This window comes from Pituophis catenifer, unplaced genomic scaffold (assembly GCF_029215685.1).
Source record: "Pituophis catenifer annectens isolate HBS135680 unplaced genomic scaffold, rPitCat1.0.hap2 SCAF_11, whole genome shotgun sequence".
Lineage (NCBI taxonomy): Eukaryota > Metazoa > Chordata > Lepidosauria > Squamata > Colubridae > Pituophis > Pituophis catenifer.
The window spans coordinates 17,519,778-17,532,336 of NW_027256891.1; the positions used below are offsets into that span (position 1 = coordinate 17,519,778).

The window sequence follows — 12,559 nt, forward strand, 5'->3', positions numbered from 1 at the left end:
AAAATCCATAAAATTGAGGTTTCAACTGTAACAAACCAAAGCCAAACACTGTTTAATTTATATTACAGAGCATTTTATGCATAAATACGTTCTATACAATTATTTACAATTTATCTACAAGTTACAAGAAAAACCTGCATTAGACTATTGTTCAACCCATTACGAGGGCTTTGTGGTTTATCAGTGAAAGATGATAATTTAGCTGTCGAAAAATGGTCAAAGGCTGGAAAATCCTGCTGTAATTTGCTTGAATGTTTCCAAATAATGAATTGAATCGGGTTGCTTAATTCCAAAACAAAGCAAAAAGTTAGCAACAGGAATTAGACATGCTCTATTTCTTTCGTGAGAGTAAGTTTGTACTCTCAAGGCCAAAGAGCCCTTTACCCAAAGAGGAAAGGTTTAATGTCACAAAGAACAGCTGGGCAAAAATCTGTATGTGTGCCATTATTGTTACCCAGAACTATCTGTACGGATATCAGTACTCAGGCACTGAAAGGATCTCTCTTCAGAAACAGGAGTCCATTAGAATCCAAGGTTCGCTTCAACAGAAGAAGGCGGGAAGAAATCCATTCACAAGAGTCAATCTTCAATACCCATTTACTGGTAGTTGCCTGGTTTTGTTTCAGAAGGTCGAAATACACGCCTGATGCTACTTTCAATGAAGAATTTCAACCCTCGTAATTCTTGGGAGTACAAATATTCCAAGTACCAATCCCATCTCCTCCCCTGCAGATAAAGCATTAGAGTAGTTTACGTCTCCAGGTACACAAATTCTTCTTTGCCATACAAATTTTTTACGACCCTATAATCCCTTGCATCGGGATGGAGTCAGGGCGACTGAACGGAGCTCGAGCGTTTACTGGCTGGATGCCCTTCCTGACACCGACGTGGAGTTCGCAGCAGACAATAACTCGTTGCACCCAGAAAGAGAAAAATCTGCCTCTACCTAGGATCAAACTCACAGCCTCCCGATTGTGAGGCGAGACCTCCACCTCTGGGCCCCCGTGCCACCTCTCCTTTGCCATACAATATCCACTCATTTTCTGTGCAGCTTCTGAATTCCCAGATCAATTTACAAAAGCATGAGCCTAGAAGTACTAATATTTTGTAACTCACACCTAGCCGTGTGGAATCATTTATCATTGTACAGCCTTATTCTCAGAACCAATGCCCAACAATATAGCAAACTTCCCAAGAAATTTAGTTGTTTTCAAAATGCTATGACTTTTTACCTGAATTAGCTTGATATCTGGAATTTTGTGTTCTGATTGTATCTAAAAAGAAAGGAACAATTAAAAAAAATGTTTTGTGAACCTTGAACAGATATTTTAAAAAGTTATTAACACGGCCTAGAAACTACATCAAAAATGTGCCCTTTCTGAGAATAAGATGATACTGCTGAAGGACAAAAGGTACCATAAGGATGCTTTTGGTGTTCTAAAAAATAAAATCAGGTATATCGGCATCTCTAAACCACGTCATGAAATTAGGATACATTAATGCAAACCTAGGATTTTATAATGGTGCTATATCAGTTGGCTTATATTACACCAGGGGTGTGAATCTCGATTTCATTGAGGGCCGCATCAGGGTTATGTTTGACCTTGGAGGGCCAGGTGGGCGTGACCAGCTCAACATCACTCGTGTTGGGGGTGCCTGTGGCGGCCTGAGAGCTCTACCAGCGAAAATGAATTCCCGAGTTCCGTTTCACCTACAATGGCCACCTGTAACCCTCCGCCAGCGAAAACAGAGCTTGGAAGTGCCACCTGTGGCCCTTGCAAACTCTGTTTTTGGCTGCGGTGGCCTCCTGCAACCCTCTGCCAGTGAAAACGGAGCTCGGTAGGGATGCGTTTTCACTGGAAGAGGCACTGTGGGCTGATCCTTTGCTGTTTCCAGGGTGGCCCCATGGGCCAGATCTAAGCACCCCCTGGGCCGGATCCGGCCCCTGGGCCTTGAGTTTGACACCTCTGTATTAGACTGATTTTAGAAAATACCTGGGTCTCCTTAAATTCAACATGAGAAAATTCAGTGAATCAAAAATAAAAAAACAAAATAAAAAAATCTAGGCCCACTTACAGAACAGATAGCTCTTATTGCCGCTAAGCGATTGCCGTTCCACTATAAACTGAATTGTAATTGACTTAATTGCTGGGGACATTTAACTCTCTTGCAATGAGCTTCTCGCTATTTCTGTCTTCAATGGTGCTCCTCACCTTATTCTTCCACCTCTTTTGCAGGATAATCTCTATTTCATATTATAATGATTTATTAAATCGCTATTGGTCATTATCAGCCTAAGGCAGTTTCTATTTCTTGTCAGAAAACTGAACATGCCTACCAGTCATTGAAGCCAGCAATTGCCAAAGATTCCCCCCGAAGGGCTGCTATGTCTTTAGCAATTGAAGGGGAATGCTCATTCATGACAAATCTGCTTTCACCAAAGCACTTAGAAAGAAGGATCAAATTGTTAGTTTTCTATAGTGCTCCTAAGAGATGAGATCTCACTGCAGAGCCCTGATGTCTTATAGATACCATGAGGAGCTAGAAACACATACTTCGACAGGCAGGAATGAAAATAATGGTGTTCAGCAAAACAAAACCAAAATTGTGTTGGGGTCTGTACTCCCTGAACTGGGTTGAACTCTTTGAAAGGCGTTGCTGCTGGTTTGTCTCCTGGAGATGTGAGGCTCCCCCAGTGGAGATAAAGCAACACTGTGACATTTTTCCTACCATCTTTTCTCCCTAAATTAACGGCTGGTCCTATATATATTAAGATCAGATAGATTGATGAGAGATCAGCATGTACAAATTAGCATAATTAATCTGTTAGGTAGGAAAACAAGGTCATGATTTTGATGGCTTGCCTAAAAGTGATGCCCGTTTCTATGAATATTCATTAACCCCTAATTCTGTTTCTTACTAGTTAGGCAAAAGAAAAAGAAACATGGATCTCGGAGGGAACCAGAGCACCTCCACAGAGAAATCTGCACAGCTTCTAAATTTCTTTAAGCATTGCCATAAAAGTTAAGCTTAAGAACTAGAAGTCTTTTTTTTTAAAGAAATAAAGGAATGCAGAGTATCATATTGGGCTTAGTCTCTAATTGTGAATAGAATATTTGACTGTAATCAAAGCAGGAAGAAAAGCCCTTTTAAAGTCCAAGTCCCAAGGACAGAAAGTAAAATTAAAAGGGTACTGGACAAAAGGAATCAAGAGACATGTTGTGCCTTAACTGGCCAATATGTTGCCAGCGAGCTTCTACAGCTACCCTGAATCTAACTCTTTGTAGGAGATGGGTAGTTTAGAAATGTAATATAACTATATAGATATACAGCTGTAGGAGTGTGTGTGTGTGTGTGTATAAACATATATAGGCAATGTCTATATATAGAGAGATATATAGGGATATATATATATATATATATACACACACACACACACAGACATATATAGGCAAAACAAACACACACACGTCTGTCTGTCCGTCCATCCATCCATCCATCCATCCATCCATCCATCCATCTAATCTTTTAACGACCCCATAATCCCTTGTGGGGTGGAGTCTGGGCAACTGAATGGAGCTAGCAGAGTATTTAATGGCCGGATGCTCTTCCTGTCACCAGTGTGGAGTTTTTTCTCATTGTGCCCAGAGAGAGAAATATCTGCCTCTACCCAAGATCAAACTCACAGCCACCTGATTGTGAGGCGAGAACTCCACCTCTAGGCCACCGCACCACTCCGTGTATGTATGTATGTATGTATGTATGTATGTATGTATGTATGTATGTATGAATGTATGTCTGTCTATCTATCCACATACACACACACACACACACACACACACACACACACACAGAGAGTCTCAAACTCCTTAAGTACATGAAAGCTTGAGATTTTATAGCATAGTTGCAGCTCAACCACACTATGCCAATGAATAAAATATGACACAATGAAGACTAGTGAAGGACACAACAAAGGTTTAGGCATATTCAGTAAACAAAATTTGACAAAATAAGGAGGATGGTCCTCAAAGATAAAACCTCCATTTACCTGCTGCACAAAGAGTATAGCGTAACCTGTCAAGGCCGGATGGTACACTATGTTCAAGGCCTTTCTGTATTCCTGCACCAAGGTCTTCTCCAGCACTCCGGGCTCCATATAAATCCCCTGAGGGTGGGAATCTGTGTGGAAGACGTTTGAGGTCCAAAGGCATCCAACCATGCTTGTTATATATTGGTTGTATTCTTGGCAAATCTGGCTGCTAAACTTAATCTGCAGCGATGCCTGAAAGGATCAAGGAAGACAAGGTTTGCAATAGCTTTTTCACCCTTGCTAAAAGCAACCGTTTGCATTACTTACAGAATACCAGATGGTATGAAAAGGCAAAAGACAGAAACTGCTTTCTCAGGCAGAGTCAGAAAAAAAGAAGGAAATCTTTGAACAGGTACAATAATTTTGGAAAACAAATTTGAAAGGTAAGATAGAGAAAAGCTAATTACTATATTGTGGCAGTGACATAGCAGGCACTGTGCCTTGTTTTATTGTACCTTTTTGGCTTGTAGATATTTTTTTGCAGCTATCAAATTGGTTCGATACCTAAAATAGAAACAAAGAAGAGGCTTTTGACTATTTTTTTAAAACTCCAAACAGGACTACTAAAATTCCAACCCATAAACGATAGCTTAAAAAGATAACTGATTTCTTGGCTGCTTGCGTTGCCGGTCCCCATTCATCAACATTTTAGGCATCAAGAAGTCTTTCCTGTCCAGCTTTATGGAAAGTTGTTCAGTTAGTAATAGGGTTGTTAAGGGGCTTTGCTTGTTAGAAGGTCACAAAAGGTGATCCGATAACTCCAGGACACTGCTACCGGTCATAAATATGAACCAGTTGCCAAACATCTGAATTTTGATCATGTGACCTGGGGATACTGCAATGGTCTTAAGCAGGGGTCCCCAAACTTGTCAGCTTTAAGACTTGTGGACTTCAACTTCCAGAATTCTCCAGCCAGTGCTTGCTGGAGAATTCTGGGAGTTGAAATCCACAAGGTCTTAAAGCTGACAAGTTTGGGGACCCCTGGTCTTAAGTGTGAAAAATAATCCTAAATCCCTTTGTTCAGTGCCGTCGCAACTTTGGGCAGTCACTAATAAGTCGAGGATTTTATAAGTCAACCATGAAACCCAACAGGCTATGCATCTAATGCAGAAGGCAGGACGTTCTCATATGGAGGAACAACGGTACATCATTCAGTCACTATAGAAACTGGAAATCCTCCAGTAGTTAAGCCCCATCTATTTCTCCACATAATGAATATAATTTTCAGCACCACTCCCAGAATGCTTCTTTCCAGGTGAACTATCTGCAGCTTTTGAGGGGAGGAAACTAACCTAAAGAATCCTAACATAGTAGTCAGCAACTGGTGACTTCTCAGACGCCAAGTACTAGAAACAAAACTGCTGAAAAACAACCTTGTTGAGCCACGAGCCTTGTAAAAACAAATCCATATTCAGTTGACCTCAATAACTCAGTTCTTTGCTGACCACTAACGAACAGGGCGTCGTGTCCCCAATTAACGTCACGATGTTCTACACAATTAAAACTGGAGTTCAAATGATTTAAGCTTCACCAAGACGATTCTTGTAATTTTATGACAGTTATCTGTCCATCAAATCACGTCGGATTTGATGGGGGGGGGTGATGTTTGTGAAGCGCTATTTAATATTAAAAAGTTGACTCTTAATTTCACAGGGTGGCTGCAAAGATCGCTTACGCGCGCATATGAAATCACTGAGACAACTGTCCCTTTCAGTCAGTCTTCCTGGGGAAAAAGCATGAAAGCGAGTAACCAAGGCAACAGTAGGTTTAAGAGAAATAAGCCATCAACTGGGAATTCATTTTTATAACCATCCTGTTTATCAAATTTGAGAGACCGGGATTCTTGGCCAAAGAAAGCAGATCTTGGCACAATGTTTTAGGGAAGGAAAAGATGAGGCAATGAGAAGATATTTCTTCACATCTGGGTATAAAATAACAAGTGTATAGGCAGAGAATCATTCTCAAGTTAAGTCAACAGTTTCTTTTAAACTCCAATATTTAAAATGCAAGTTGTGCACATTGGCATTTGGCCTCAAAGCTCTGAAGTGCTTTTTCATATAATGCTGAAGCAGAACCTGCTTCTCTCTCTCACAGGCAGAAGTCTTACATGTATAGGTAGCCCTCAACTTAAGGTCACAATTGGGACTGAAGTCTCTGTTGTTGGGTGAAGTGGCCATTAAGTGAGATGCCCACGTCATTACTTTAGTCATCAACTGTAATCCCAGCTCTCCCACTTGTTGTTAAGCAATGTGGGAATTGTTAAATCATTGTACAGATGTTCCTCAGGGGTAGAGGGAAGCATGTGGAAATCTGCCATGGGCCAGGAAGCCACACAGCCCACTGTTGAGTGGAAACTTCCCATGGGCCAGGAGGCCCAGACTACCTCACTGCCCCGCCAGCCTAGAAGATCCAGTCTTTCTCATTGCCCCACCATATCTGGACCTCTTGGCCTGTGGGATTGTAATGGCGAATGGTCAAATAAACAGTTGTTCTGACCCAGCTCCCAAACACAACCAACCCTCTGTAGTTAAATAAATGTTCCCTTTATTAGGAGTGCCAGCAGCCCATGGCAAAAAGTCTCTCCCTCTCTCTCGCACAGCAGGCTAAGAAGTCTGTCCAGCAGGGAGATGGGTAGTTGTCTGTCACACCAATTCATCTCCTCCCCCTGCCTTTTATCCCCAGAGCTAGGGTGGGGCTTCACTAGCAGCGGTGGCTCTTCTGCCCCAAGGATTGGCCCATAGATTTCCGCTGCTCTCCTCTCCTCTGCCTTGTGCGCATCCGCGCATCAGGCACTGGGCCCAGTTGTTCCTTCTCTTCCTCATCAGCCTCTTCCAGACCTGGGGGCTATTGACTCTCCATCTGAGGGCTGATGGGTGGCCCAGGCTCCGCCTCTGTCTCTATCTCTGCCAACTCCATTCCCTCTTCCCACTTGGAGCTCTCAGGTTGCCTTGATGCTGGCCCTGACTCCCACGCCGCCTCAACTGATTCGGTTGCTGGAGGGGCTGGTGGCCGACATGCCACAACAACAGATAGTTGTAAGTCGAGGACTGCCTGTATACCAGGGCCAGATGTCTAGAGTAGTCTCACAAGCCAACCATAAAGATCATGCATATTCTTCCTCTACTGAAGAAAAATCAGAATAATTCATAGCCTACGTGTTCATGAATTTTGCTTAAATTAGCTAAATTGTACGCATTAATGTATGGCATTCTCTCTTCGCACAACTAAATGGATTTCATCAGAACTGAAGTCCTCAACTTTAAACAGTTTGCTTAGTGACCATTCGAAGTTACAATGGCACTGAAAAAAGTGACATGACCATTTTTCACACATGACCGTGGCAGCGTTCCCATGGTCACATGATCAAAATTTGAACACTTGGCAACCGACTCATATTTATGACGGCTGCAGAGTCTCAGAGTCACGTGATCCCCTTTTGCTACTTTCCCACAAGCAGTCAATGGGGAATCAGATTCACTTAACAACCGTGTTACTAAATTAACCACTGCAGTGATTCACTTAACAAATGTGGCAAGAATAGCTGCAAAATGGGGCCAAACTCACTTAACAATCTTTTCACTTAGCAACATAAATTCTGGGCTCAATTGTGGTTGTAAATTGAGGACTACCTGCATTGCTTTACTCAGAACTATAGAGATTATGGCCTCCCAGATGGTTTGAAAGATAAAAATAGCATAGGGAAGAAAAACAAAGGAAAGGCCCTGTCAGTACCTGAACATAATGTGGCACAGCTGGTCCACTGTGACAGAATCCATGCTGAGAAGTGCTGGATAGAAAACTCCTGCAGGAGGGATCACAAGCAAAGGGACCTTGTACTTCTGAAACATGTCACATACCTAGAATAAGGAAGGGATTTCAGTAGAGTATTTACATATAAAAAATGAGAGTGTGTCATGTCCTTATCATCCACCTATTCACACTGGGCTCCAGTCATGATGCAGAACTTAATACAGATTTACTATAGATTAAAAAAAAAAAAAACATAAGGGTTACGAGATTGGCTGCTATTTTTGGACTTTCTCCTGTACAGAAACTTTTAGAAGTTTTTTTCTCCCCCTCATCTATTTATTGGAGAAAATCGTTCCAATTGGTGCTACTCAATAGTGCGAATTTTTTTTAAAAAAATCCTCACTAGACCAGATATATTAAGTTTGAGATACTTTATTTGCTTGAAATTTAGTAAAGTCTTCAAATCATTATTGTTTGTAATAGTTTGGTTGTTATCTCTTAGTTGCTTTTACTGCTATCCTAAACAGATTATTTTTTTTTTGTTGAGGCTCCCTTGACTGCAATTTTCTAAAACTGGAGCAGCGTTGACCTGAGGAAAAATAATGGGTTCTGTATGAACAAAAGGGATTGAATCCTTTAACTTCCTTCCTTCCTTCCTTCCTTCCTTCCTTCCTTCCTTCCATCCATCCATCCATCTAATCTACCTACCTACCTACCTATCTCCTGCCTTTATTATTTTTACAAATAACTCAAGGCAGCAAACACACCCAACACATATATTAGAATCTCTTCCCTAATACTACTGAAGTGTGTTATCTAAATGCTTGGAACAAAGTTACAGCAAGACTAGCTTACATACTATTTCATAGAAATCCAGAATGAAGTGCATTAAAAAAGCAGAGTTGTTCTCCAAGTGCAGGGCAATGGTTGAAAGCCGGCCAACAAAGTGGATGAGTTCTGTTATAGAATTAACCAGGCTTGAAATAGAAGTGTTCCTGCAGCAGAACGAGACACAAGCATGAGCATTCACGTTGGAAATGACTTCTATGTATAAGAGTGTTTTTTCCCCCGGCTTCCAGATGGAAATCACAGTGCAAAACAGGTGGGACCTGTTTTTAAAAGATGATACTTACAGGACATCTGCAGTTAACTCAGATGTCATGTCTGTTTGCAAGAAGTGCCAATTCAGCCAGTTCAGCAGCAGTTCCCTCAGGCTTTCAAGAACACTACACTATAGAAGAAGAACAAGGACACAAAAAACACATATTGAATAGCTGCAATTCAGTCTTAAGGAACTATGCTATGATGTACTAATTTTATAGATAGACGATAGGTAGGTAGGTAGATAGATTCAGTCTTAAGTAACTTTGCTATGATATACTAATTTTATAGACAATAGACAGACAGACAGCAATCAAAAGACAGTAACAGAAATTTTTGCAAGGTCAAGTAAAAGATAAAAGCAGGTAGATTTTTTTAAAAATGGAATTTTTCAGATAAGTGATACTAGATTTATATTTTTGCTGTTGTTATTGGCAATGTGTTCCCATATCTCTTGCCCCCCGCCCCAAACTTTGATTCTTCCTCATTGCACAAATGTATGTAAGAGAAAACTGCATGCTTCTTTTGGCATAAGTACCCCTGTGAACCCCAATATTGTTTCCTGCAGCTTGGATTAAAAATTGTTAACGTTTTGGAAAAATTATAGTCAGCAGAGGGCGTATTTCCTTAGTATGGCACAAATCAAGTTTGTTGTGTCAAAACGTCTATTCAGGGGGGGGCCTTCATTTACCTTAAAATAAAGTGATGAGGTGAAAAACAGCTGTGTCAACGGCTTGCAGAGATAAGGCTTCATTTCTGAAAGTGAAGAAGCAAAGAGCGATTTTGAAGCCAGCCATACTCGACCACAGAACAGGGAAAGATTGGTTGGGTCTGCATCACGTACCTGAGAAGGTGCTGAGGGGAATCCAACTGATCATCTGCAGGACTTGTGACCTACAGCAGCAGCCATCCCAGAAGGGCAGGCTTCGGTACAAAAATTCTTCACAGGATGAGAAGCCCTCCTGAAAAGCACAAATTATCAGGGAAACCCAGATTTTCTTCCAAATAAATTCTCCTCCTTTCTCCTGGGTAGCAGGTTCTTAATCGTCCACTTTGGGACAAGACATCAACGGCATCACTTAATTGGCCAGGGAAGGAGATACCTAACATGGAGATTATTCAACACCATGGGGTGAGGTATCTTCATGATGATACCTTACCCCATGGTGATGAATAATCTCACCCAGTGGCTTCCTGGGGATGTTAAATAGGAGTGGAGAGAGAGTATCAAATCCTGCAGGACCCCACATAATAGGGATATAGGGTGGGACCTCTCACTCTCAACCAACACTGATTGGTACTGTGGAGGCTCAGTTGATGCCACACCGAAAACCTACCTGGGCATATTTCCAACAGGGGAACCCTCTGCTCTGAACCCAGCCTCTCATTTCTGATTAAATCACAGATAAAGGAGGCTTTACTACAGACAGAAGGGCTGCCAGATCAGGGGAAAGGAGAGGGGGCTGGAATGCAGAACTGGTATAAAACACCTGGCCTGCCTTTGCTACAAGTAGCCCACCCCCAGTCTCCCACCATATCTTCCTATATCCATCATAACCTTCCCAACTGCCCTCAATTGTACTGAGGTCTTTGCATGCCCCATCCTATGCCCTCTGGAACGGGATGCTTCCATTCCAATACACACCCTGGTGGTGCCAAAGACAAAAATATTCTTTTGATAATGACGGTAGGGAAAGGCTTAAACTAACCTGCAAGAAGAATTCGGCTTCCAAAACTGTGTCCAAGAATTCTTTGAATTCCAGTTCATATTTCTGGTTTTCAATCTTAGTCCAAGGGCATTCTGCGTTATAAATAAGAAACAGAGGCAAAAATTTGTTTGAATAGAATCCTTTCTTCTTCTCTGCCTCTCCGAGAAATAATAAGCCATTATTTGTACAAGCAACAGCACGTGTTTTAGCATACAGGTAGTCCTCGACTTACAACCACAATTGGGCCCAAAGTTTCCATTGCTAAGCGAAACACTTGCTGAGTGAGTTTTGTCCCATTTTACTATCTTTCTTGCCAGTTAAATGAATCACTACAGTTGTTAAGTTAGTAACTTGGTTGTTAATTGAATCTGTCTTCCTCATCAACTTTGCTTGTCAGGTGGCCAAAGCTAATCGCATGACTCTGGGACACTGAAACGGTCATAAATATGAGTCAGTTGCCAAGCGTCTGAATACTGATCACATAACCACAGGGATGCTGCCATGGTCATAAGGGTGAAAAAAGGTCATAGGTCACTTTTCTCATTGCTATTATAACTTCGAACAGTCACTAAATCAATGGTTGTAAGTTGAGGGCCACTTGTAATTTAACTTCACTTAGACGGCACCAGTCACAAGAATGAGTCCCCCTACCTTCTCTGAAGGTTTGGCCAAGCCAATAGTACATCCTCTGGTAAACGACATCGTCTGTGACACAATTAATGTAGTGGAGCAGCAGGTGATTTCCTAACACTGAGCCTATTTGGGAAGGAAGCTATGAAAGCAATCAGAAGACATTGTCAACTAACATGCACCTAGACATTGTCGAGCTATTGCTACTTTGTTTCTTGATCGTTTTTAAACGAACACTCAGAAGCTGCTTTAATTGCTACAGTAACTTAATGGTATTTACTTTTCCAGTTCTGCTTAGAAAACATTTTCCCCGCTCTGGCTTGAATTAAAAAGAAAACTTGCCTAAGACAAGACAATACACATCGAAATGATCAGGAATGTAACAATAATCCTTAATGGAGGTTCATGTTTTTACAATATATTGTAACCAGCACGTACTTTCAGGTCTTTTAAAAACTGCAATCCATTTTAGAATTATTTGATTTGCATTAGATTAGACAGGCATTTATTATTGCAGCATAATAACAAGCTTCAGGGGGCTAAACCAAACACTTGCACTCCCATCCCTTGTAGCTTCTGTTCACTTTGATGTCAGACACTTACTTCTAAACAATGGATGTTCTCTAAAAGCTGGGAGAAAGTCTGCAGATGCTGCACTGGGAAGAATTCAGGATGACTGTTGAAATCGATACAATTGGCCTTTGAACTCTGAGCTGAGCAATCAGAATTGCTGTTACTCGCAGGTATCGTCAATTTGGGATTCCATTTCTACAAAAAGCAGAAATCCAACCCCAGCAATTCATATAATTCTATTGTGATGCAATAGTGTTCATCCTCAACTCAATTACTCTTTTCTAAATATGATTTCTTTAATGGATCATCTCCATCCTTACAGAAAGAGAGGGAGGGAGAGGTAGATTCAATATGGAAATTCAAGGCAGGACCAAGACAGAGGAGAGAAAATTTCAGAGCCTTTGCATAAATTGAATTAGTAAAATCAGAAGAAATCAGGAAAAAATAAACAAGAAGAAACCTCCCCCCCAAAAAAATATTTGTGTAGATATTAAAAGATGAGAAAGAGAAAAAAAAGATGAAGCATCAAGAAATCAGTTACTATTGTAATGGAACATGGTTTGAAAAATAATAAAGGAATTGATTGTGAATTATAAATAGGAACAATCTAAGGAATAGCCTAGAAGGTAATGACTATCAATACAACCAAAAATGTCAATGAAAAATTGACACACAATCACAGACTAGGAACCGCATATAAACAATC

At 41.1% G+C, this 12,559-nt stretch overlaps 1 protein-coding gene across 1 annotated transcript in view; it reads right to left on the reverse strand.

Moving 5' to 3' along the window:
- Positions 1-210: 210 nt before the first annotated feature.
- Positions 211-12,559, reverse strand: part of CENPI (centromere protein I) — a 17,497-nt gene continuing 5,148 nt past the window's right edge. Inside the window, exons 9-20 of the mRNA XM_070951899.1 lie at positions 11,884-12,048; positions 11,302-11,422; positions 10,651-10,742; positions 9,786-9,903; positions 9,633-9,697; positions 8,974-9,071; positions 8,700-8,835; positions 7,823-7,947; positions 4,546-4,594; positions 4,049-4,282; positions 1,233-1,274; positions 211-726 (exon numbers count right to left, since the gene is read on the reverse strand). Of these exons, the coding sequence (XP_070808000.1) occupies positions 598-726; positions 1,233-1,274; positions 4,049-4,282; positions 4,546-4,594; positions 7,823-7,947; positions 8,700-8,835; positions 8,974-9,071; positions 9,633-9,697; positions 9,786-9,903; positions 10,651-10,742; positions 11,302-11,422; positions 11,884-12,048 (1,374 nt within the window). The 3' untranslated portion in view covers positions 211-597. The remainder of the gene's footprint in view (positions 727-1,232; positions 1,275-4,048; positions 4,283-4,545; positions 4,595-7,822; positions 7,948-8,699; positions 8,836-8,973; positions 9,072-9,632; positions 9,698-9,785; positions 9,904-10,650; positions 10,743-11,301; positions 11,423-11,883; positions 12,049-12,559) is intronic.